The sequence below is a fragment of the Micropterus salmoides genome, unplaced genomic scaffold (assembly GCF_014851395.1).
Source record: "Micropterus salmoides isolate LMB-PRFRI ecotype aquatic unplaced genomic scaffold, ASM1485139v1 Ms_hic_scaffold_12, whole genome shotgun sequence".
In the NCBI taxonomy this organism is placed as follows: domain Eukaryota; kingdom Metazoa; phylum Chordata; class Actinopteri; order Centrarchiformes; family Centrarchidae; genus Micropterus; species Micropterus salmoides.
The window spans coordinates 1,852,457-1,873,957 of record NW_024040263.1 but is presented as its reverse complement, the minus strand read 5'-3'; the positions used below and the strand labels follow the sequence as shown (position 1 = coordinate 1,873,957).

Genomic DNA, 21,501 nt, shown 5'->3' with positions numbered 1-21,501 from the left:
CCAACAACATCAAGTGACTATAGTCACATGACTTGTGAAAATAACCCCTGACACCAGTTCCAAGAGTTACTATGGCGTTAAATAAGAGGGAAGTGAAGCTTCTAAAAACTGTGCCTTCCCCTTTTGTTTGAAGAGGCTACTTGTTACATCTCTGAGTATAACCCAGACAAAAATGCTATCAAAATGACACAAAAAGGAGTCAACCAAATTCTTCATCTCTGCCTTTCTAGCTGAGAGAGTAGTCATCTTGTCCTGGCCCTAACTGGTGAGTGTGCTGATCTGATACAGACATTATTTCAGTTATCTTGTTGTGAACATGTTGAGTTCCACTGGCACCACACTGGAGATAGATTGACCTACAGGGGCATCACATTTCCTAAAATTACTCTATTTTATCCAGTTTTGTAAGTGAGTCCTAAATCAAATTAAATTAAATCTAGTGAAGAACCACATTTCTTTTTTTTTGTCTTGATTCAAGATTAACATAAGTTTACACAATTAGTAATGTGTATACTCTAATCAGAATCATTTGTGAACACTATATAAGTCTTTCCATTTTACAACAAGAAAATAATTTAATGTATCACAGTTCACAGTTTGCAATTTAAAGCAGCAAAACATCAGACCGTCTTTAACAATGTTTCTGGGTCAGATATTGGTCCTCTGTTTGACATTGTCAGTGTTAACTGACCTGATGAGCGAGTTTTCTCTGTCTAGAGATTAGGTCAAACCACAGCTTTGGTGAATATGAATCAGGATATCAGGGAATATTTTTTAAAATTCATCAACAAAGACTATTGGATTACAAGCATGCAGAGATCGGTTGTCATGTGTTTGTGAAGAGTCCGCTACTGCCCACAAACAGAGATGTGAGAGCTGCTGTTGCCAGAACAAAAGTTTGATTTGTGTTTTGGTTTACAAAAAGTTGAAGTGAAATGTTCTGTGTGCATGTGTGATGTAATACTGTGTACAATACACACACACACACACACACACACACACACACACACACACACACACACACACACACACACACACAGATATTTATCCCTTCTAGACTTAAAGAGATTCACTAAGTGTCCAAATAAGGTTATTGATCACCTCTCTATACATTTGTAAATATATTACACTATTGGATATTGGTTCAAAACAAGACACTATGATTTCTTAAGTTATAATCAGTAAAGTTGTGTGTCATTTAAGTCACATGCAACACTTTCTACAGACATCCAGTCAGTCTGTCTGTAATGAAACAAAATAAAGATAATCTCGACCTTGATCCTTATCAGTCGATCTGACGGGCTGAGAGGAGAGCCTGAGAGGGAATCTTTAGCTCAACCATTGACCGTAACATGACCTGGGAAAACTTGTGTTTCCTTCTCAGGCTCAAAATTAATGGTACTTGAATTTGTGTCAAAGGGTGTGAATTAGGGTACAATGTTTTAAAAGTTGTTTAAGGGCATTTTAATGCCAAGTTTGGGAAACCACACACTACTGTTGTTTCTCAGCACAAGTGATGTGTTACACAATGACATTTATTAGAGACAACAATTAACCAAACACTCAGAGTTTCTACTGTGCATAAAACTGAAGTGAAAAACTTAATCTAACATGAACAACAATATAAAAAGGAACGGAAAGAAACAAAGCAGGCCAACAAAAAAAAAAAGAAGAGCCGGCCCTAAAAGGGATTTCCACCACTTCTTTTTGAAATATGGATAGCATATCACCAAGATACTAAGGAAACCACAATAACCGCTTCTTTCTTTACTCAGAAACCTTTCCTATACGTCACAAAACTTTAGACCAGATAGTCTAGTTTTAGTCATCCTGAATGAGTCTACAGGAATGAAAACAACTTATCAATCATTTTGAATTTGATGTACGTGATGACAATCATGTAGGGAGGAAGAGAAGAGCTCTTCACAGAACGACACTGAACTGGTAGGTTGTCATATATTAAAAATCTATAAATTAACTTTAGTCAGAGCTAGTTTATGATATAGATCGCACTTCCTTTTCATTGTAATGGATGAATGAGTCTGTGACGGGAAATGATACTATAACAGAAGTGGTTATGATGATTGTTCATGACTTGTTTTTGATGATAGCTAAGAAGTGTGTGTTTTACAAAGATAACGATTATGACAACATCATTCAAGATTACGATGATTTTTTTAAAGGCCTGAAATGGTCTGCCAATGAAATGTGACAATGAGGAGATTATTTTTGGTAGTTGGACAGGTAGTAGAAGTCTTGGGTTAAAAATATATCATTGTGTCAACAATATTTTTAGCCAGATCTTAACAAAAGACAAGGCTGTGCACCACCTAACTCTATGTTTTAAAAATACTGACTAATAAAGGTCGTTTGGCTTCAAATTCTCAACATTTTGTCTGCATTAAAGTATTTATAATGACATCCAGCTATTCAAGTCTTCTGCAGAAGGACTCACAGCAAAACACATGCATGTATGCTCAAATGAGTGAGGAGTTATTTATCCAGCTTTAGGGTGAATCTTATCATCCCACAGAGACACATTGTCCCTGAAGTCTGGATACCACAGAGAACAGAGATATTTTGACTGTTGTGTTTACACAGATTCAGTGCCACATCACAGATTAGTCTCCCTGAGTCCAGGGTTACATGCAATATGTTTGGAATTCCCATTACATTACTCCCTTTTAGCATTTTATGCTAACCAAACATAAGAATACAAACATTTTATTAACCTTGGCAGTACTTGCAGAGTAGGTGATTAGGTAAGAATATAAGAAATAGACAATATAAGAATACAAGAATATAAGGGAATAAAAATATAATGTAAGAAAAATGTGAGAATATAAGATACAATACAAACACTTGTAATTATGCAAAATGTGGAATTTCAAGACTAATGATTCAGAATATAGTTAAGAAAATGATTCTGAAATGATTCAGATTAAACTTCATTTTCCTCCCCACTGAAAGGTGGGATCCACTCCATCGAATCGGTGGGTGCAGTATGTAATTGCATATACTGACCCATAGATGATTTAATAGCTGTAGCAATCATAGATCTTGCACACAGCAGTCAGGAGGAGGAAAGCACCAAGAATGACAAACAGTGGGGTCAACATTTTAAACAACACATTCTTCCATCCGCCTGTTGTCAGCCACGACCACATGTCCCATCCCATGTCCCATGTACACAGATTCAGTGCCACATCACAGATTAGTCTCACTGAGTCCAGGGTTACATGCAATATGTGAACACAAAGTTTTCATTCAAAGAGACAGGGACATTAACAAGAGAGAGAAAGCGAAAGGCAGGTATTTGGGGGAAAGAGTGTTTGATATGTGGGAAGGTGAGAGAAGGTGGAGGAAGCGAGAGACAAAGGGAAAAACAAACAGTGTGGGAGAGTGAGGAGAGAGTCTGCTGTCTGTGCCAAATATGAAAGGTCTACGCTGCCCCTGTTCTGTTGTTTACCCACTGTATTTGCATACAACCTCCTCTAAGTCTTTTTTAGCAATCTATCCAGTAAATGTTGAAAATATACTTTGACCAGCCCACACTCTGCTGATCAGTCATGTCTGGCTGCAGGTTATGCTAATTACTCCTTCTGTGTACACGCTACATACTGCTGTTGCATGTCATGATAATTTCTTCCACCATCACTCCACACACTTATAGTTGTAGCTTTAAAACCAAACCAACAATGGCATTGTAAGCCATGTAGTGTATATTCTATTGCCAATAGTTATAATATATTGCCAACATCCCATTCTTAATCCGTAGGGTTTAATATGGAGTCAGCCCCCCCTTTAACGGCTTCTACGCTTCTGGGAAGGCTGTCCACAAGGTTTAGGAGGAGTGTGTTCATGGGAATTTTTGACCATCCCTCTAGAAGCGCATTTGTGAGGTCAGGCACAGATGTTTGAGAAGGTCTGGCTCGTAGTCTCCGCTTGAATTCATCGCAAAGGTGTTCTGTCAGGTTGGGGTCAGGACTCTGTGCAGGCCAGTCAAGTTCTCCACACTAAAATTGCTCATCCATGTTTTTATGGACCTTGCTTTGTGCACTGGTGCTCAGTCATGTTGGAACAGGAAGGGGCCATCCTCAAACTGTTTCCACAAAATTGTGAGCATGAAGTTGTCCAAAATGTCTTGGTATGCTTAAGCATTAACAGTTCCTTTCACTGGAACTAAGGGGCTAAACCCAACCCCTGAAGAACAACCCCACACCACAATCCCTCCTCCACCAAATTTTACAGTTGGCACAATGCAGTCAGGCAAGTACTGTTCTCCTGGCAACCACCAAGCCCAGACTCGTCCATCGGATAGATAGCCAGAGAGAGAAATGTGATTTGTCACTCCAGAGAATACGTCTCCACTGCTCTTGTGTCCAGTGGCGTCATGCTTTACACCACTGCATCCGACGCTTTGCATTTCACTTGATGATTTAAGGCTTGGATGCAGCTGCTCATCCATGGAAACCCATTCCATGAAGCTCTCTACACACTGTTCGTGAGCTAATCCAAAGGCCACATGATGTTTGGAGATCTGTAGCTATTTACTCTGCAGAAAGTTGGCAACTTATGTGCACTGTGCGCTGACCCCGCTTTGTGATTTTATGTGGCCACTGTTCACTTCATGGCTGAGTTTCACTCACTCCAATCACTTCCACAATATTATAATACCACTAACAGTTGACCGTGAACCGTGGTAATTTCACAAATGGACTTTTTGCACAGGCGGCAACCTGTCACAGTACCACACTTGAATTCACTGAGCTCCTGAGAGCGACCCATTCTTTCAAAAATGTTTGTAGTAGCTGTCTGTATGCCTAGGTGCTTGGTTTTATACACCTGGGGCCATGAAAGAGATTGGAACAGCTGAATTCAATGATTTGGAATATAGTGTATATCAGAAATCAGAAATACTACTATTGATCCCCGAGGGGGAAATTCTTTTGTCACAATTGCACACTTGTCAAAGGTAGATAGATAAAGAGTATATAAATATAACAGTATAAATATAAAATATAAAGACAAATATAAAGGTGTGTGGGTATGTACAATATTTACATTATTAAGAATTATTATGGTGAACCAAAAAGGATTTGTGAATGAATAGCAGCAGAGAATATTGCACATTAATTATTAATCAGGTAATATTGGACAAAAAATTGATAATGAGGTCTAGTTTAATAACTGACTAAGTGTCAGACACTTAAAGGGAGGAGTTATAAAGTTTGATGACCACAGGCAGGAATGACTTTCTGTGGCACTCTGTGGTGCATTTTGGGGGAATGAGTCTTGCACTAAAAGTGCTCCTGTGTTTGAGCAGCAAGTCATTTAGTGGGTGGGAGACATTGTCCAAGATGACATGTAGTTTGGACAGCATCCTCCTCTCTGACACCACCGACAGAGAGTCCAGCTCCATTCCCACAACCTCACTGGCCTTGCAGTTTGTTGAATCATGCAACAGCAAACAGGATAGCACTAGCCACCACAGACATCACAAACATCTTCAGCATCGTCCCGCAGATGTTTAAGGACCTCAGCCCCCTCAGAAAATAGAGACGGCTTTGGCCTTTTCTGTAGAGGGCTTGTGTGTTCTTGGCCCAGTCCAGTTTATAGCCCATGTGCACTCCCAGGTATTTATAATCCTCCACAATGTCCACAGGGACCCCCTGGATGGAGACAGGGGTGTACACCACAGCTCTGTGCTCAGCCTCATCACCCTTGCTGATACATCCAACCACAGCAGAGTCATCAGGAAACTTCTGAAGATGGCAGGACTCTGTGTGGTAGTTGAAGTCTGTGGTGTAGATGGTGAAGAGGAAGGGGGAGAGGACCGTCCCCTGCGGGGCCCAGGTGTTGCTGACCACGCTGTCTTACACACAGTGTTGCAGGCGCACATACTGTGGTCTGCTGGGTTGCAGATTTTAAAGTGCTCCTTTCAGCATCTTACAGAATCCTTGAATTCCAATTAGCTAGCAATGTAAATCTTTTGAAATGCAGTGTTGGGCAGTAGCTTACTAGTTTAACTACATTTCTCAGTAGCTTGGTGGTAGTGTTGCTATTTTCTGAATCAAATAGCTTTTCAGTAACGAAGCTCCTTTATTGACCGAGTAGCGCAGTAGCTTCCACACACGCTACATTTTCTCAAGCATGTCTGAAGGATCAGTGAGTGACGCCACCACCACACACATACCTGTATGTGGAGCTGGCAGAAGCGCTTCCGTGTGATGGTGACATCACGTACCGATCCTTGGGCTGATGTCTGCGACTTTGCTGCAGGAGAATAAAGACACGTGCGACTGAGTTTACTTTCTATTGTGATAGTTATTGTAACACCTCTTGGAGAGTTTCTGTGTGTCTAATGTAGCTCTCTCTCGCACACACACACTGTTTGGAGCAGGTTTTTAGTCTTTCTTCTGTTGCTACTGTGGAATAAAGTTAGTTCAATACAAACAAGGCCTGTGTGTGTGTGTGTATATGTGTATATATATATATATATATATATATATATATACATATGACCTAACTATAAAATATTAAAAAATAAAAAAGTATCTTCGATGTATAAGCTACTTTTGCCACGTTGCTGTAGCTTAGCTTACTACATTTCACTGGGGGATAGCTTCTGTGTAGTGAAGCTTCATTTAATGAAGAGTAGCTAGTAGCTTAGCTCACTACATTTTCCAAGTAACTTGCCCAACACTGTTGAAATGCTGCAGTGGTGTCTAATGCCATGCACCATAGAAACAACTGTTTGAATGACTGGTAAATGGGACCAATTCCACCCACTGGCAATCTGTCTCACCTTTGCTCTATATAGAGGGAATATGAAACAAGTATACTTCCCCTGCACTGTTTACCTGCCAGAAAGTAGTCATATGTATCTGCATGCAATCTCAGCTTAGCTTGGGTAAGTGGCTGAAAATCTAGCTGTGTCTTGCTAATTGCTCCATCATTGCCTTGTATCATAAATATAATACTACTGTAAAAGTCCAAACTAAATAACAAAATAGGTTGTTTGTTCATAGTAAGGAAGAGCTTACTTGCTGGATAGTGAATTTGTTTTTTTTTTTTCTTACTGGAAACAACAGTAGCTTTCGGGAAAGAAAAGGCGGTTAGGAAGTGGTTTTTGTGTTTTCTTCTGTGCGTGTGTAGTTTGTGGTTGTTTCTCTGCTTGTGTGTGTGAAGAGGAAAGACAGGAAGGGAGGAAAGAGACCAGAGTGTCAGCTTTATCTTTTCGCAGTTGCATCAGGTTAGGGGAAGTCCAAATATAAGAAGCAGACAGATGAAACGCATCTCGATGAAAGAGGTTAGAAAAGGCTTTGACTATCTAGCAGATAGTGGCGGACACATTGAGATCAGAAGGACTGCTTGATTTGTTAATGTGATTCAAAATGCTGCTTCCCACTAGCAGTCCCTGACTGAGTCAAACTGAGTCAGAAGCTGCATAAGTAGACCTTCAGTTGGGGAAATTGGTGGAATGTACAGCATGACTTCAAATCTTGACATGAAGTTTGATTTCACAAAATGAAAAAGGGGTTATAACAGCTACACTGGAGATAATTCTGAATATAAGACTGAGCAAGCACACTACCAAGTTATCTGTTTACACTGAATGTATCTTGTCACAGTTCTATTCAGAATAAAGAGTTTATAAATAGGGCTTGACAATCCCCGCCCGCCCAGTGACTCCAGTCTGTTGGCTGCTCTGAAGCTCTCTGCACTGGTGATGACTGTCAGTCATCAGTCAGACATCATCATCATCAGTCATCTCTGTCAGCAGCCCAGACATACGTTATACTTTTCATGACTGTGTGGAAATCTGATCACAGATGATGAAGGTGGAAAAAAGGCATATACTTGCCTTTTATTTCTTCTTCTGAGAGCTCAAGATGTACTGACTTTTAGTACCCAATACAGGTCAAGCTGCAAAAAAACACTGGACCCTACACTTCCCATAATGTTCTGTTAGACACTGCCTGGTAAATGCCACTGTCAAACCTCATGCACATAGTTTGCCAAGATCACTCAAATAATGGCATTAGAGTAATTTGACAATGCTCCCTCCAGACCCATGAAAGGCATTATACAACTACTGAGTAGTACTCCTTGTCACTAGTAAACTGACTTGGTGCAGTTCCCCTTTTGAAAAACATATTATGATTTGTGGTTTGAAACCCAATGTGGACACTTGAGACTGGTCACAAAAGAATGACTTGGTCTCAGTGGTGTGTGTAGAATCATCCATTTTAGATACTATATTACCTAGAAGAGTGTCAGCTTTTTCATTTCACAATTGGAGCAAGTTAGGGGAAGACTAGGTGTCAGAAGTAGACACATGAAACTATGTCAGTATGTCGGTGAAAGAGCTTAGATAGAGATAAGGCAAGGCAAGTTTATTTGTATAGCACATTTCAGCAACAAGGTCTTTCAAAGTGCTTTACATAAAACATAAAAGCAATAATAGTGCTTATTTTACTCCTTTGATTCCCCATCTCCCACTCTATCCCCCCTTTAGTTACTTAGGGACTCTAACAGTAGACAGTCGAACAGATTGTGGCTGACAAGTTGAGACTGCTTGATTTGTTAATGAGATGCTGCTTTCCACTAGCAGTCCCTGATCATGAAGCCATGTTTGTCGTTCGAAACCCAACGTTTCCAATTGTGGATGTGAATGTAGACAATATTTTGGTCTCACTACTGTGTGTTACATGACATCATCCATTTTAGATCAAATTACCTAAAAGAAGTTTGATCAGGAACATAATTGACTGGATAACCTGGGATCTATGTTTCGATTCATTTGGTTCTGAAATCCAGAGATTTATTGTTTTAAAGGGACTATATGTACGTTTTTCATTGAAATCAATCAAATTTTCATTGCCTTATTGTCAGTGGGCTCAAAACTCACTTAGAAATGAAGCACACGCCTGTTTTCTCCGTCGCTTGCATCAGCCACTATTCTGTTTTTAATGTGGGGACTCCGGGTCGGATTCAGCCCTGTGCGTGCTCCCGAGCTTCTCTCGTACTACACTGTCGATAGCTGTCGTGTTGACAGCTAACGACATGCAGCCCACTAACACCATAAATCAACCGGCTCACAGCAAAACACAATAAAGCTTTATGTGCTGAAGCCCATCAGACCAAACATGTTCAGAATGATGTCGAGTAAGAACAAAGTGATCATTAGTAAAGCTGGAGGAACACAGAGAAAGTCACGTTAGCTCACCGGCTAACGGCAAGCAGTTGCTAATGTTATCCAGTGCAAAGTTATATTGTTTCTCACGAACTAACGTGACCCATGTTACTATCCTGTGTACCACTGTTGATTTAGCCTGCAAGAAAGGATGTAACGTTAACGGTAAAAAGCAAATGTAGAGCGATTTGCCTCTGAGACGGGAATGTTGAAATAACAGAGCCTGAACATGTCTGTGTGAAAAGCCACAGCCCACATGCTGGTGTTCCTGCGTTTATTGCAGGATTTCTGTATGAAAGCGGTTATGTTTAGGATTATGCTCGCTCATGAGTTCAAGCAAGCACGCGTATGAGCACACGCCTGGTAGCAATCTTAAAACCGCACCGCTAGTGGCCGCTGGAAACTTCATAATGTCCCTTTAATATAAAAACTATATCTTGAATTATCATCATCTTCTGTTGTTGGCATTATTTACAAGTCACAGACACAGAGACAGTTAAACAGGCAATTATTCCAAATCATGTCATTGCTGTGAAAAGTACTTGATTTGCAGGCAAGTTTAAACACAAGAACCACACATCAATTAAACACATCAATTAAAACACATGAACCACAGCTGTACATCAGTTAATAGTTAATAAAAACTGAAATTGACCTAACTTTCAGTTAAAGTAACAAACAGATTTGAATATCCCCAACATGATCTCACTTAGTTATGGCATAAGCATGATAATACAACATCAGACATCTTTTAGGGCAATCTAATTTGTTTCAGCAGTCTTCTCAACCTTTACAGGTGTAACTCGTCCATTATTTTGCTGGGATTACTATGAACTGCTGGCTTTAAATCTTATGAGCCTTATAAGCAACAGCTACAACAGAGTGGCCTAAATCTCTAGACTGTGACTTTCAGAGGATTTATTTCAACTTCCGTCTTCTCACCTTTTTAAAATGTGAAAACTTCTTTTTTTAATTCATATGTAAACTTGTTGATTACTGCCACATTTGCGTATTTCCCATATGGCATATAATTTGAAATGTACACTTTGACACAGCCCTCATTTTGACGATAAGTCATTGATTATGATTATTGACATCATGACCTGCAATCTGATTAACGTTGTTTTAAGAGAAGCAAGTATCGTTAGCAGGAAGTGCACCTGATAGAATAACGGAACATTTGGGTTCTCGGAAAAAACACTCTGACCTTTAATAAACCGCATGAACAGGTGACCGGGCTGTCAGCGAGAACTTGTGCCTTCCCCTGTGCACGGAAATGGAATAAGAATAGAAAAAAATGTTGTGTGCATACTGCAAAAAAGAAAAGTTGGCTTTTAGAGAAATAGAAGGTTTCAAAGGTCCTTCAAAACTACTGTTACTGTGCTATGTGTATGTTATGTATGTTATTGTGCAGAGTGAAAGGGGCTGTGGGTGTTTGTGGGTCGGTTTGCAGTGGGCTGTAATAACCACATACCACAAATCATACCTGAAACACACACACATATTTACTTTTCATCCTGTTTTTGACACAGTTTAAATGTCAGTGTGGTTTAGAGGCAAAAGCAACAACTCTGCAATATGTATCAATTGAATCTTTGCCATGAAGGGCAAATGTGAACAAGAGAAGAAACAAAATATTTAAGATATTAAATGTTGTAATGTACATATTGAGGAAATTATAGGCTGCAGAAAGGCAGAGGAAGGTAAACAATTAACTGGTACTAGTGCTAAATCAACACTGAAGTGGGACCATGTTGTGGATTAAAAATTTTTTCCTACTGAAATTCGGTAAACAAGAGGAAAACACAAGAGGAAACCTAGGTGTCATATTTCACCAAAATAGAGGTGAAGATGACTTCATTTTTCACACCCTGAAGTGTTAGTTGAAACCGAGAGGACATAAAACACTCATCTTGATTCATTATCAAATTTCTCAGTATTGACCTTCAAAGAGTTCAAACACTTCTTCTAATTTTTTTCTTTTAGAGGCGGCGTGTTTGCCATTTCTAAGTAGATGAACAACCTTATTTGTCTGATGTCCTTTCACAGGGCATCAAATGGAATGAAACCAGTGCTTTGAAGCAGATACTGAGCAGCAGCATCAACAGGTAAGACACTTCATATTTTCAGTACATTTCATGTTTGTTTGTAAGATTTAGCCTGTTAATGTATAACATGTGCAAGGTGGCATATCAGATAGGCCTACTGCAACGTGTCCTCAGGTGGTAAGAGAGGAAGTGATACCTGAGCAGGCAGGCAGCTGCTCTGCTTAAATGTGGGGTATTTTTTATGACACTAGCATTATGACTGGGTGTCTATAAGGCACATTATCAAAACTGTTTTCACCTCAAGTCATCTGGTTTCCATAGTTCTACACCCACATCTAATAAACAGGCTGTAGTGTATTAACAGCACAATTATTCATGTTTAAACTGTTGTAACTGGCACTATTGTTGGTCCTCTTTTTTTCACATGCCATGTCTAAAGATCAATTTGTTTTAGTCAATTTTGGTTTACTTTATTTGACGTTGTGAGAAGACGTAAAAACACAAACTACAAAAACTAAAATAAAGGATGACCCAATAAAGTCAAAGTTATATTTCCACTGATATCCTTGATTAGCTGGTCAGAGGCTGCATCAGGTCAAGAATTTGATGAAGTATTGAGTATAGTGACTTCCAGTGGTTTAATTTCTCACCGTAACAATTTGTGATGTTGGGTGTGGTCAGAGTGAAACAGGCATGATACATTCAACCAGCGAGTGCAGCAAAACACTTTTGCATCCACATTTCTCTCCCTTGCATCTCTTCCTTGCGTCTTGGTCGCTCCCACCAGGAATGAACAGAGAGATGCTAGGAAACCATGTCAGGAGAGAAGAAATGAAGAACTATGTTCGTAGAAAAATGAGACGTCCTTTGTTCTGAAGCATCACGTTAAGCGACATTGGTTTCATCCGGAGGCACATCACAGCACTCCTGCCCCGAGGCCTCAATCAACGCTGCTAAATTAAACTGAACTGATTGAGGGATTGGTGCAATAAGTGTGACTGTGTATGTATATATGAAAGCCTGTTCATGCTGTTTTTAGATATTATTTATTTACTATGTTAAGTTATATTTTAGGAATGATGCACTGGCTGGTCGGCACTTTGACATTTCGTTGTACATGTGACAATGACAATAAAGTTTTCTATTATATGCTATTCTATCTGATCACAGCTGAATCAGTTGGCTCTAACAGCTGTAGAGACATTTGGTGGACTTTGAGCCTGCACACATGTGCACTGTGCTAATACTAATAAAGGCTGCCAAAGCAGCAGCGTTTTCTCTCTCTTGCTGTTACCTGTTGAACAGGCACCTCCACATGAACAGCAATCTGTATTCTGTATATATACTGTGTCCTACTCAGGGGTACAGGAATCATTTCTACTCGCAGAATGTGATTCTATTTATTAATTTTACTAAAATTATTATATTTATTAATGTTTAGCATCTGTATTTATTGATATTCTGATTATGAATTCATTATTAAATAACCAAACATATGATTGTGGTGTCTTTTAAACATTGGAAATGATTAGGCATAATGGGAAAATGTAAATGATGCAACTGATATCAAATCCGACACTCAGGAATTATCAGTCTCAAAGGTGACTTAAGGGAAATGAAGATAAATTCTGTAAAAAGTGTTTCTTCCTGATAGACAGATATTGCTCATTCTAAACATGTGTTTTATTAGTCTGTGCATTTGGAAACAGAGCAGACTAATTTAAGCAGGATCTGAAGCATTTCTAATTCTGTTCTTTGAATTATCTGTTGGTGCCACAACTCTTTCTTGCTCTATTTGTGGCCAGAAGTATTTTATGTGTGTCTGCAGAAAAAAACTGACAAATGCCACAAAATAAAGAGGTATATATACATACAGCAGGCCTATGTATCATCCCTTTGCCACTTGTGAACAGATGTATCTTTTTATCTGCACAGGATGAGAATAAAGAGGAAGCAATCGGTTACACAGTGAAACAAGAACAATCCATCAAAGGCCCACATATCCAAGTCACCGAGCTTTGGAAACCAACAATCCTGTTATTTTGAGATGTGACTGATAACGCGATAAATGGAGAGAAATAAGAAAACCCCTGTGCTGTTTCTTCTTCTTGCTCTGCTTCATGTCTGCCCCACCAGATCACAGGACTGTTGTAGCCTCCCAAATAACAGTTAGTGATTTTTGATTTGATTTATATTTTTATATTGTTTAGCATAATTGATTTAAAGATCTTTTGTTACAGAAAAGTTTCCATGTTTTTATTTCATCTCATGCCCATTATTTCTCACAGATCTCACCTGCTACAGTGACTTTAATCGTACCATCACTTGTGTGTGGAACAGCACATATGTATCTGACACTGAGTGCACAATACACGCCAAAAAAGTCACAGGGTAATGTACTTAGAGTAGATGCAAATATACAGTTACCCTGTACCCAAATAATATTATGAGTGCAGCAAAATGAAATGAACATGAAATTCTTTTTCCTTTTACAGTAGATCTGTGTACAGTGCTTCCTGTGACCTGAAGCCTGTTGACATCTCCAGACCAATGCTAAAGAAGTGCTCCCTGGACTTCATAGATGACTGGATTGTGAGTCTGAGGAGATTTGTGGTAGTAATAGTTCAACACGTTAGGAAATATCCATATATTTGCTTTCCTGCTGAGAATGGCTCACCTGATCTGTTTCCATTACTCTTTATTATTAATGTGTTGTTTATTAAACACAATGAGCAATAAAACACATTTTGTTTTTAGCGTAGTTGTTTTTATAGTTTTGTTGTGGCCATTTCATTAAAGACTTCATTATAAAGACTTTGGCAATTGTTTAGACTTAAAATTAAATTTTGTCTGGAACTAGAATGGTTTACAGCACAGCATTGAATCAGTGTCTGCATCTCGCAGAAAAATTGACAAAAAATGTGAATGTTATGCTCTCGGTTTGTCCATTAAGTAAGAGTGTCTTCCTCTGAATCCAGTAGTTCCTGACACAATAGAGACACGACATGGTGAGAAGGCCATTCTATTGCAAGTAGGAAGATGACTGCTCTGATGCTATTTGAGCTGGTTGACTTGTGCATACCAAACACTAAAAAGGGTGTTGTTACTGGTTACCCTGCTTGCGCAAACTGTGATAAACTTAGTTTAAATACTGGAAACAGAGGGAAACATTGGCCTGGTTCTATCTATCTGTTTGTGTCAACTGTATGTTTGTCTACGTGTTGCACCTGATCACCAAAGCAAATTGTGTAAAACACAACTTGGCAATAAAGCTCCTTCTGATTCTGATTCTGATTCCAAAGGTAGCAAAATCTGCCTACTAGCTCAGCTAAAGCACACCAACATACTAGTTATATCTTATCTCTTTAATCCCTACAAAATCTAAAATGGTTTTATCGGGGTTATGGGGGACTATTTACCCAACAGTGGAGAGAAGCCTCCTGCGTCCGGCCAAATAATCCTGCATATAACTCTCTGTAAAACTGTAAAATGTTTTTACACTTTCATGTTTTGTACGGCTTAAACAAACAAATTTTAACCTCTTGATTAGTAAGGTGCTTTTAGACTGATAATTTTAACTTTGTATCTCTTAAATATCCTAATTCCAGTTAAATTACCTACTTTTTTATCTAAGTACTGTAATTTATTCAAGTTTTCTTAATTGATGCAGCATTTACATTTAAAAATATTACCTGGAGCTTTTGGTCAGAGCAACAACTGTCCAGGAGATCGTCACCTTTGCTACAGAATAAAATCATCAAGATATTTATTAAAGCCCCAACACTAATTTTTTTATTTTGTTGTGTATTGTTGTCTTATGAGTGTGTTCTAAGAGAAATATTGTTTTAAATTTTTCTCAGTTTCAGACTAAAGATGAGTTGTCCATTAATCTGAACTGTGTACCTGAGAAGCAAAGTTTGGAGATATGTTACAAGCCAGCTTGTCACAGTGAGTAAAATCGATAATATATTGCCTCCTTGTGACTCACCTTGGGAGCTAGTCGTGATGACCTGTAACAAACTATATGTGTGTGTGTGATACTGCAGTTAAGCTGAATCCACCGCCAAAACCAGATGTCAACTCTACTGCAATTTCTTGGTTCCCACAAGTTAACAAACATGAAAGAATAAGACTTTACATCTCCCAACTACAGTGGAAACGAGAGGATTGCTCATGGAGTGTATGTATATATTATTTGTCCATGTTAGTATATCTGTGCATGTATTTCAATGAACAGACCTGAAAATCGGCCCATGAAGCATCCAAACATTTGTTTTTACCTTGTCAGGATCCCTCTGTGAAGACAGTAAATAAAGAATGGAACTGGAGCTTAACAGTGGCGCAGATCCCTGACTCAGATTTGCTGATGGGGGAGAGGTACGAGGCACGTGTTCGAGTGCAAGGCAGTGATAATTGGGCCAAGTCAACCTGGAGTGACTGGAGCCCCGTTGCATCTTGGGAGTCCACCGTAGGAAAAACAAAACCAACAATAGGTAAAGTGTCAAATATTAACAAAGCTAATTAGTTTAATTTAACAAATACAGTCTGTGGAAAACAACATCTTATGGAGCTCACACCCATTAAAGCCAAGTTCGAAGGTAATATTTTGGCATTTAGTTTTATGGCTCTGCCTTGAATTCCTGGGAAGGAAACCATTTGGATAAATAATACATCTTAATTTGTGCAAGTTATTATGTTTGTAATATTGAGTATTGCAGTGGCTCTAGAGTACTTTATATAGTTAAAATAGATGTACAACAAAAGTCTAATATGGTTTTAATTCCCTTAAAACATACACTAACATTTCTCTTTTTAAAAGTAATACTTGTCACATTTATCATAACCTGCTTTCCCAGAGCACATTACACGCTCTAGATCTGGGTAACTAACTGCTTAAAATGTCATTGTGTATCAGGAAAATTGCATGAACATCACAGACATACAACTCCGATTTGTTCTTTACAGTGGGATAAATACAGTATGCGTTCCTCTTAACTAAAGTGACATGCTCTGTCCTGTGTTTTTCAGATGGTGCTGAAGTTTTTTTGGCGTTGTTGCAGCTGTGCTCGCATTTGCCGTCCTTCTGACTGTCGCTAAGACTGACAAAACTACCTGGTAAGCAAACACAAACACCAAGTATTCCCAAGACATCTTTCAGACAGTTCTGCTTTAAGATGATGTCATTCTGTCTTTTAGGATTTACATAGTAAAGAGAATCAGCGGCCCACCCCTACCGAACCCAGCAAAGTCATTCCTACAGGATGTAAATTTCCAGGTGAGTTTATGAAATCTTTCTTATTTGTGTTCATCACTTATTGAAATCGGGGTTTGGTGAGAATTAATTTTAATAAAAACAGACTTGATTTACAGTGGATATTTACTTTCCCAAACATTTGTTTGTAATAAAAGCAGTTATAGTAAGATCTCATTAAAACTGCATTAGTTAATGTTTTTATATATGGTATCATGTTGTGTTAGCAGAAAATTACCCATTTACACATTTAGCAGTCAGAGGCTATCAGAAGCATTTATATGGGTTGTCTCTATCACCATGCCCGTTTTGGTGTCTCCCACTGTCTCAGAAAAGTACTTGGCTCTTCAGCTGCTGGATTGTCAACTTTCTTCTCCAGTGTATAGCTAACAGCACTGTCAGTCTGTCATTTGGTGCTGGGCAGTTATCATACAGTGGGTTTGTCAGAGCCTTTTTTACGGGCAAATAAGACCATACATTTTCAAGCAAGTAAAACCAAAATAATTAGCTGAAAGACACTAAAAGGTCCATAAAGCTGAACAGAACTCCAGAGTTGGAAGATGATTTTCTTGGGTTTTTAGCCAAACCCTGTCAGTGATAACAAATAGTCCTTTGACCCACTATTAATATAAAAATAATGATTAGTGCAGCTTTAAAGATAGCAACATCACACAAACAGCAGGATGTACAGCCCACGTAGGATGTGAAACCAAAGAGCAGAATATTTCTTATTAGTCAAAAGACATGTGACCTTTATGATCCAAAAAGGTTCAAACTGTTTAATTGTAGCAGCAGGAAATTTAGATAAAAACACTTTAAACACTGTGTATTTGCCTATTTACAGACAATTCACATACTGACAGTTTTTTTCGTCGACCTTATAGTCTAGTGCTGATTTTATGTCTTCTGTTTTTTTTTAACCTTTCCAATTCCTCCTCTTGCTTATCGACCTTTGACCTTTCCTCCTCCAGAATTGGTTGAGCCCCCACTTCACCGGCGAATCCTTGCATTCCTTCTTGAAACCGGTGGAAATTGTTTCTGTAGAGATAACCTCCACTGTGGATGCTGTTGCACCCTGTGGGCCAGAGGCGACACTACTAGAGAAGATGAGAAGCAAAGGAAACCACGAGTCCGCCAGTTCCAACTTCTCCAACCCCAGTTACTCCCAGCTGTGTCCTCCTCCCTCCTGTCTCCTCGCTCACTGCGGGAAATCTGGAGCCCTGTGCCTCCGATACACCTTATGGGCCTGTTAGTAGTCAAGGTGAAGGTAAAAATGAAGTGAAGGATAGGGATGAGGTGAGAGGGAAAGAAGTGGAGATCCTACAGTTGCTCTCCAAAGGCAGCAACAACAGTGCGCCTATGCCGGTAATTTCAGACTATGAGAAGGTTGAGAAGCTCCAGGTTGAGCGTGTCAGGCTACAGAGTCTAGATTCAGGCATGTGCAGTGGCGAGGAGGTCAGTCAAGAGAGCCTGGAGGCAGATAGCATCAGTATGACTAATTGCCATGATGAGGGACCTGAAGACATGGAGGAGAGGCAGAAAGGGAATGGAGAAGGAGGGTTTCAGAAGTTTTTTGGAGGCAGTGGATTTGGCAAATCCATTCAGGTTTGTTCTGATTACGAGCCAGTCCGGAATCTGCAGAACGACAGCCTTGAGCTCCCTAGCCTGGATTCAGGCATTAGCAGTGGGGGAGAGGAGCAGATGAGTCAGGAGGAGAGCCTGGAGGACCTTGATAAGTCCACTAAATCTACAGGTCTCCGGTTTTCCCCTCTTTCACCTCCTTTTAGCGCCTTACCATGTTCCTTGACCTCTTTCGCACCACTGCCTTTGAACTTCTCTGGGCCAGGTTTGAGTCCAGCTCAGCGACCTCTGCCAACTCATATACTAGAGAGGATTGCTCTTATATCAACCAATAGGTTAGTGGAGCCCTCTGGTGATGGATATACGCCAGTAAGACAGGAAGAGAGCTGAAAACAGACAGAAATCTCACAGTAAGTGCTGGACATTACAGCATGTGCAGGATTCATGAGATCCCCATCTCAGCCAATGCGTTCTGTGTTTTTTGCTCGTCACATGGACTGTTAACTTGAATGCAACCAAAGGCCGCTCAACCATGTTTGGTCAATACTACTCGAATTACAAACAGTAACCAGAATGTTTCCGGTACCACAATCCTATCCCTTGCCTACAGATTCGGTACATATGCACATATCTCCATCCATCCATCCATCTTCATCCGCTTATCCGGGTCGGGTCGAGGTGGCAGCAGCTCCAGCAGGGGACCCCAAACTTCTCTTTCCCCAGCCACATTAACCAGCTCTGACTGGGGGATCCCGAGGCATTCCCAGGCCAATGTGGAGATCTCTCCACCTAGTCCTGGGTCTTCCCCGAGGCCTCCTCCCAGCTGGACGTGCCTGGAACACCTCCCTAGGGTGGCGTCCAGGAGGCATCCTTACCATATCTGACTGAGATTAATGAGAGCCTGGCAGCTAGAATGTCCGTTAATGCATGCATTGTTCTCAGTAGTATATAACATATGGCCAGGGTTCAACTCTCAAGGATGGGCTGATTTTAATTAATGTATTTTTCACATTGTCTTATGCATTTTTATCATAATGATTCAAATAATGCTTTTGTTTTTTTTTTTATACTTAGGACTGACTTCTGTAACAAATATGCATATTTTGGTGTGCTCATTGGGAAATTTTACCCAGTACAGACAATGTCTACCTGTGTTTTGCTGAAAGGGTGTATAAATTGCAGTGTTGCCAGTAATGCAGTGTGATGGATGTCTTGATGATCAGCAATTTTAGTACAATAACTAATTTCTACTGCCTTATTTAACTTTATTTATTTATTCAAAAGCACATTTTTTGACAAACATTTGGATGCACTAGGGCTGACCCCGAATAGTCAAAGATTTGATGCTTCGGTGGGCGGAGCCTGATTCGACTGTCAGTCTCACAGTTGAAGCTTCGCAGTGAAACAAGGATCATGCCATTTTGGCGATATGGGGGTGCTCAACGTCTGATTTTACATAGAACTACCAGTTTTCTCCCAATAAGTTATTATACAGCCTATTACGATATAAATTTCAACATTTAATGCCGTAAATAAACCTGTAAAAAGAATAAAACTTTCAATAAACGTTTTTAAACTGCGTGAAAAAATCCAAAATTGTAACCCTAAAGGTCTTTTCACAGGGGAAGCGACACTCCACCTGGCCCCGCGGGGTCGCTCTGCGCTTCTCATGTGAACAGACACCGAGACAAGCGCTCTGCGAGTAAACAGAAGGTGCTCTATACATAGTAACCACGGCAACGGCTTCTGTGTGCTACTGTATTCCTTCATAGCCTAGCTTAAAGTAAAACTATTATATTATATAGGCGATATTATTCATATTCGTATAGCTGATAAATCTAGTCATGTAAACTCCCTCCTGTTAATGTCCTGTTAATATATTTCAGGGAAGTCACAGATGGAGAGGATCAATCTCTAATCCATCTTCTTTTTGTGCTGCGCCTTCTAGTCAATTCAACTTTGGCAGGGGCTTGCGTGTGCGTGAGACGAGCACAACAGCGACAGTTTCATGGGAACACGCCCGTTTGTCGCTACGCCTGTCGCAATGCCCGCGCCTCCCTCCCTACAAGCTCGCCTCTCATTGAAAATGAATTACAAGGCGCGTAAATCGCTTGAAAAGGCCTTAACCCTGGGTCGTCAGTGCACATGTGTAGGCGTAGCGTGTATGTGTGTAGGGGCAGTGGAGGATTTGCTGAAGAAATGGAGCCCCAGCTTCACTGGTGTTGTGCCGAATTGTCCGCACCTCGCGCGGGAGTTTCGGATAATTTATCACCATTGATGAACCACACAAAGAATATTTTATTGTTTTGAATAGACCCGCGACGTGCATGTAGTTGTCGGCAGCACAGCATGTGCGCAAAACTGGTGAATGGCGGAGAGAGAGAGAAAATGGTCAACAATAAGCCTCAGTTTAGCTTCGGCTCGTAATCCCGCGCACAAAAACACACATGACTCAGTCGACTATAGGCAGGACTTGACGATTCTGATTCGACTATGTAAATCCTTAGTGGGGGACAGCTTATACACAAGGGCATAATGTCCAGGTCCAGGTGCATCCATGCTCTTAAAAAACTCCTGTGCACATTCCACCAGTGGGGTTAGAGATCAGTGTCACCAATGATTACAGAAATAAGAAAACGGTATTTGATGCTGAAAGTTATACTGAACTATAAGATGTAAATGTAAATGTCTGTTCTCACATTGTACGATATGTTGTTATTTGTTATATTAGCTTACACCACAGAGAGTAACATGGTTAATTTCTGATGTATTTTTATACTGAAAAAATGAAGGTTGTGTTTGTAAACAATCATGGATTTGCTTAATTTCAGCTTTCCAACTAAAATGTTTTTGTCTTCAGAGGCTGCCTAAAACATGCTTAATGTATTTCCTATCTCAAAAAGTATATGCAAAGCAAAGCATATACTTTTAGGACATCACCTCTGAGGATTTTACATAAAAAGCGACTTACTCTCAAAACATTGTTCTCTAGCAGAATCTTATCCGATTTGTAAGGCAGCTATATTAAAAACTACTGAATGTGAAGATCAATCATTTGTTAGGATTGATCTAATCTTGTGGGGTTTTTTTTTCATTGTTATCTCTTGTTGTTTTGCTATTATTCATAAATGTATAAATCACCAAAAAGTGTGAACCAATGTTACAAGAATGGTGTTTTCTATGTACCACATATGCAATGATGTAATAGATAAAATAAATGATGTTTTTTAAGCAGTAAACATGGTGAAATTCCTAACATAATTAATGAGAAATGTCAGTACTGTTTGGCACGAGTAAAGATATTTGGATTTCTGAAGTGCTGGAGTGAATATTCTCAGAACGTTGGAAGAGCAAACTTTGTTTAATGTGACAGCCTGATAATGGTATTAGGTGAAGTTGAATTTAACAGACAGGGAAAGAAA

At 39.6% G+C, this 21,501-nt stretch overlaps 2 protein-coding genes across 6 annotated transcripts in view; both read left to right on the top strand.

The window, feature by feature from the left end:
- The window catches only part of LOC119898625, a 41,401-nt gene extending 22,128 nt beyond the window's left edge, over positions 1-19,273 (top strand). For 2 of the 3 annotated variants that reach the window (XM_038712777.1, XM_038712776.1), the window contains exon 11: positions 17,885-19,273. In XM_038712777.1, the coding sequence (XP_038568705.1) occupies positions 17,885-18,469 (585 nt within the window). In that variant the 3' untranslated portion in view covers positions 18,470-19,273. The remainder of the gene's footprint in view (positions 1-17,884) is intronic. The other variant, XM_038712778.1, reaches the window with a different exon arrangement.
- Positions 125-17,886, top strand: LOC119898627 (cytokine receptor common subunit beta-like). 3 transcript variants are annotated; one of them, XM_038712782.1, is made up of 11 exons: positions 125-265; positions 11,249-11,307; positions 13,183-13,415; positions 13,536-13,638; positions 13,746-13,839; positions 15,108-15,195; positions 15,294-15,427; positions 15,536-15,740; positions 16,276-16,362; positions 16,444-16,522; positions 17,470-17,886. In XM_038712782.1, exons 3-9 carry the CDS (start codon positions 13,316-13,318, stop codon positions 16,332-16,334), a joined length of 783 nt encoding a protein of 260 aa, XP_038568710.1. In that variant the 5' UTR covers positions 125-265; positions 11,249-11,307; positions 13,183-13,315; the 3' UTR covers positions 16,335-16,362; positions 16,444-16,522; positions 17,470-17,886. The 3 variants fall into 3 exon arrangements, with proteins under 3 accessions (XP_038568710.1, XP_038568708.1, XP_038568709.1); XM_038712780.1 differs by having other exon boundaries at positions 128-265; positions 13,743-13,839; XM_038712781.1 differs by lacking the exon at positions 125-265 and adding an exon at positions 1,850-1,944 and having other exon boundaries at positions 13,743-13,839.
- Positions 19,274-21,501: the final 2,228 nt, after the last annotated feature.

Coding starts and splice junctions, on each gene's coding strand:
- LOC119898627 (XM_038712780.1), top strand. CDS start 13,316: ATGGAGAGAAATAAGAAAACCCCTGTGCTGTTTCTTCTTCTTGCTCTG. Junction 13,840..15,107: donor ACTTCATAGATGACTGGATT/GTGAGTCTGAGG, acceptor AATTTTTCTCAG/TTTCAGACTAAAGATGAGTT. Junction 15,741..16,275: donor AAAAACAAAACCAACAATAG/GTAAAGTGTCAA, acceptor TGTGTTTTTCAG/ATGGTGCTGAAGTTTTTTTG.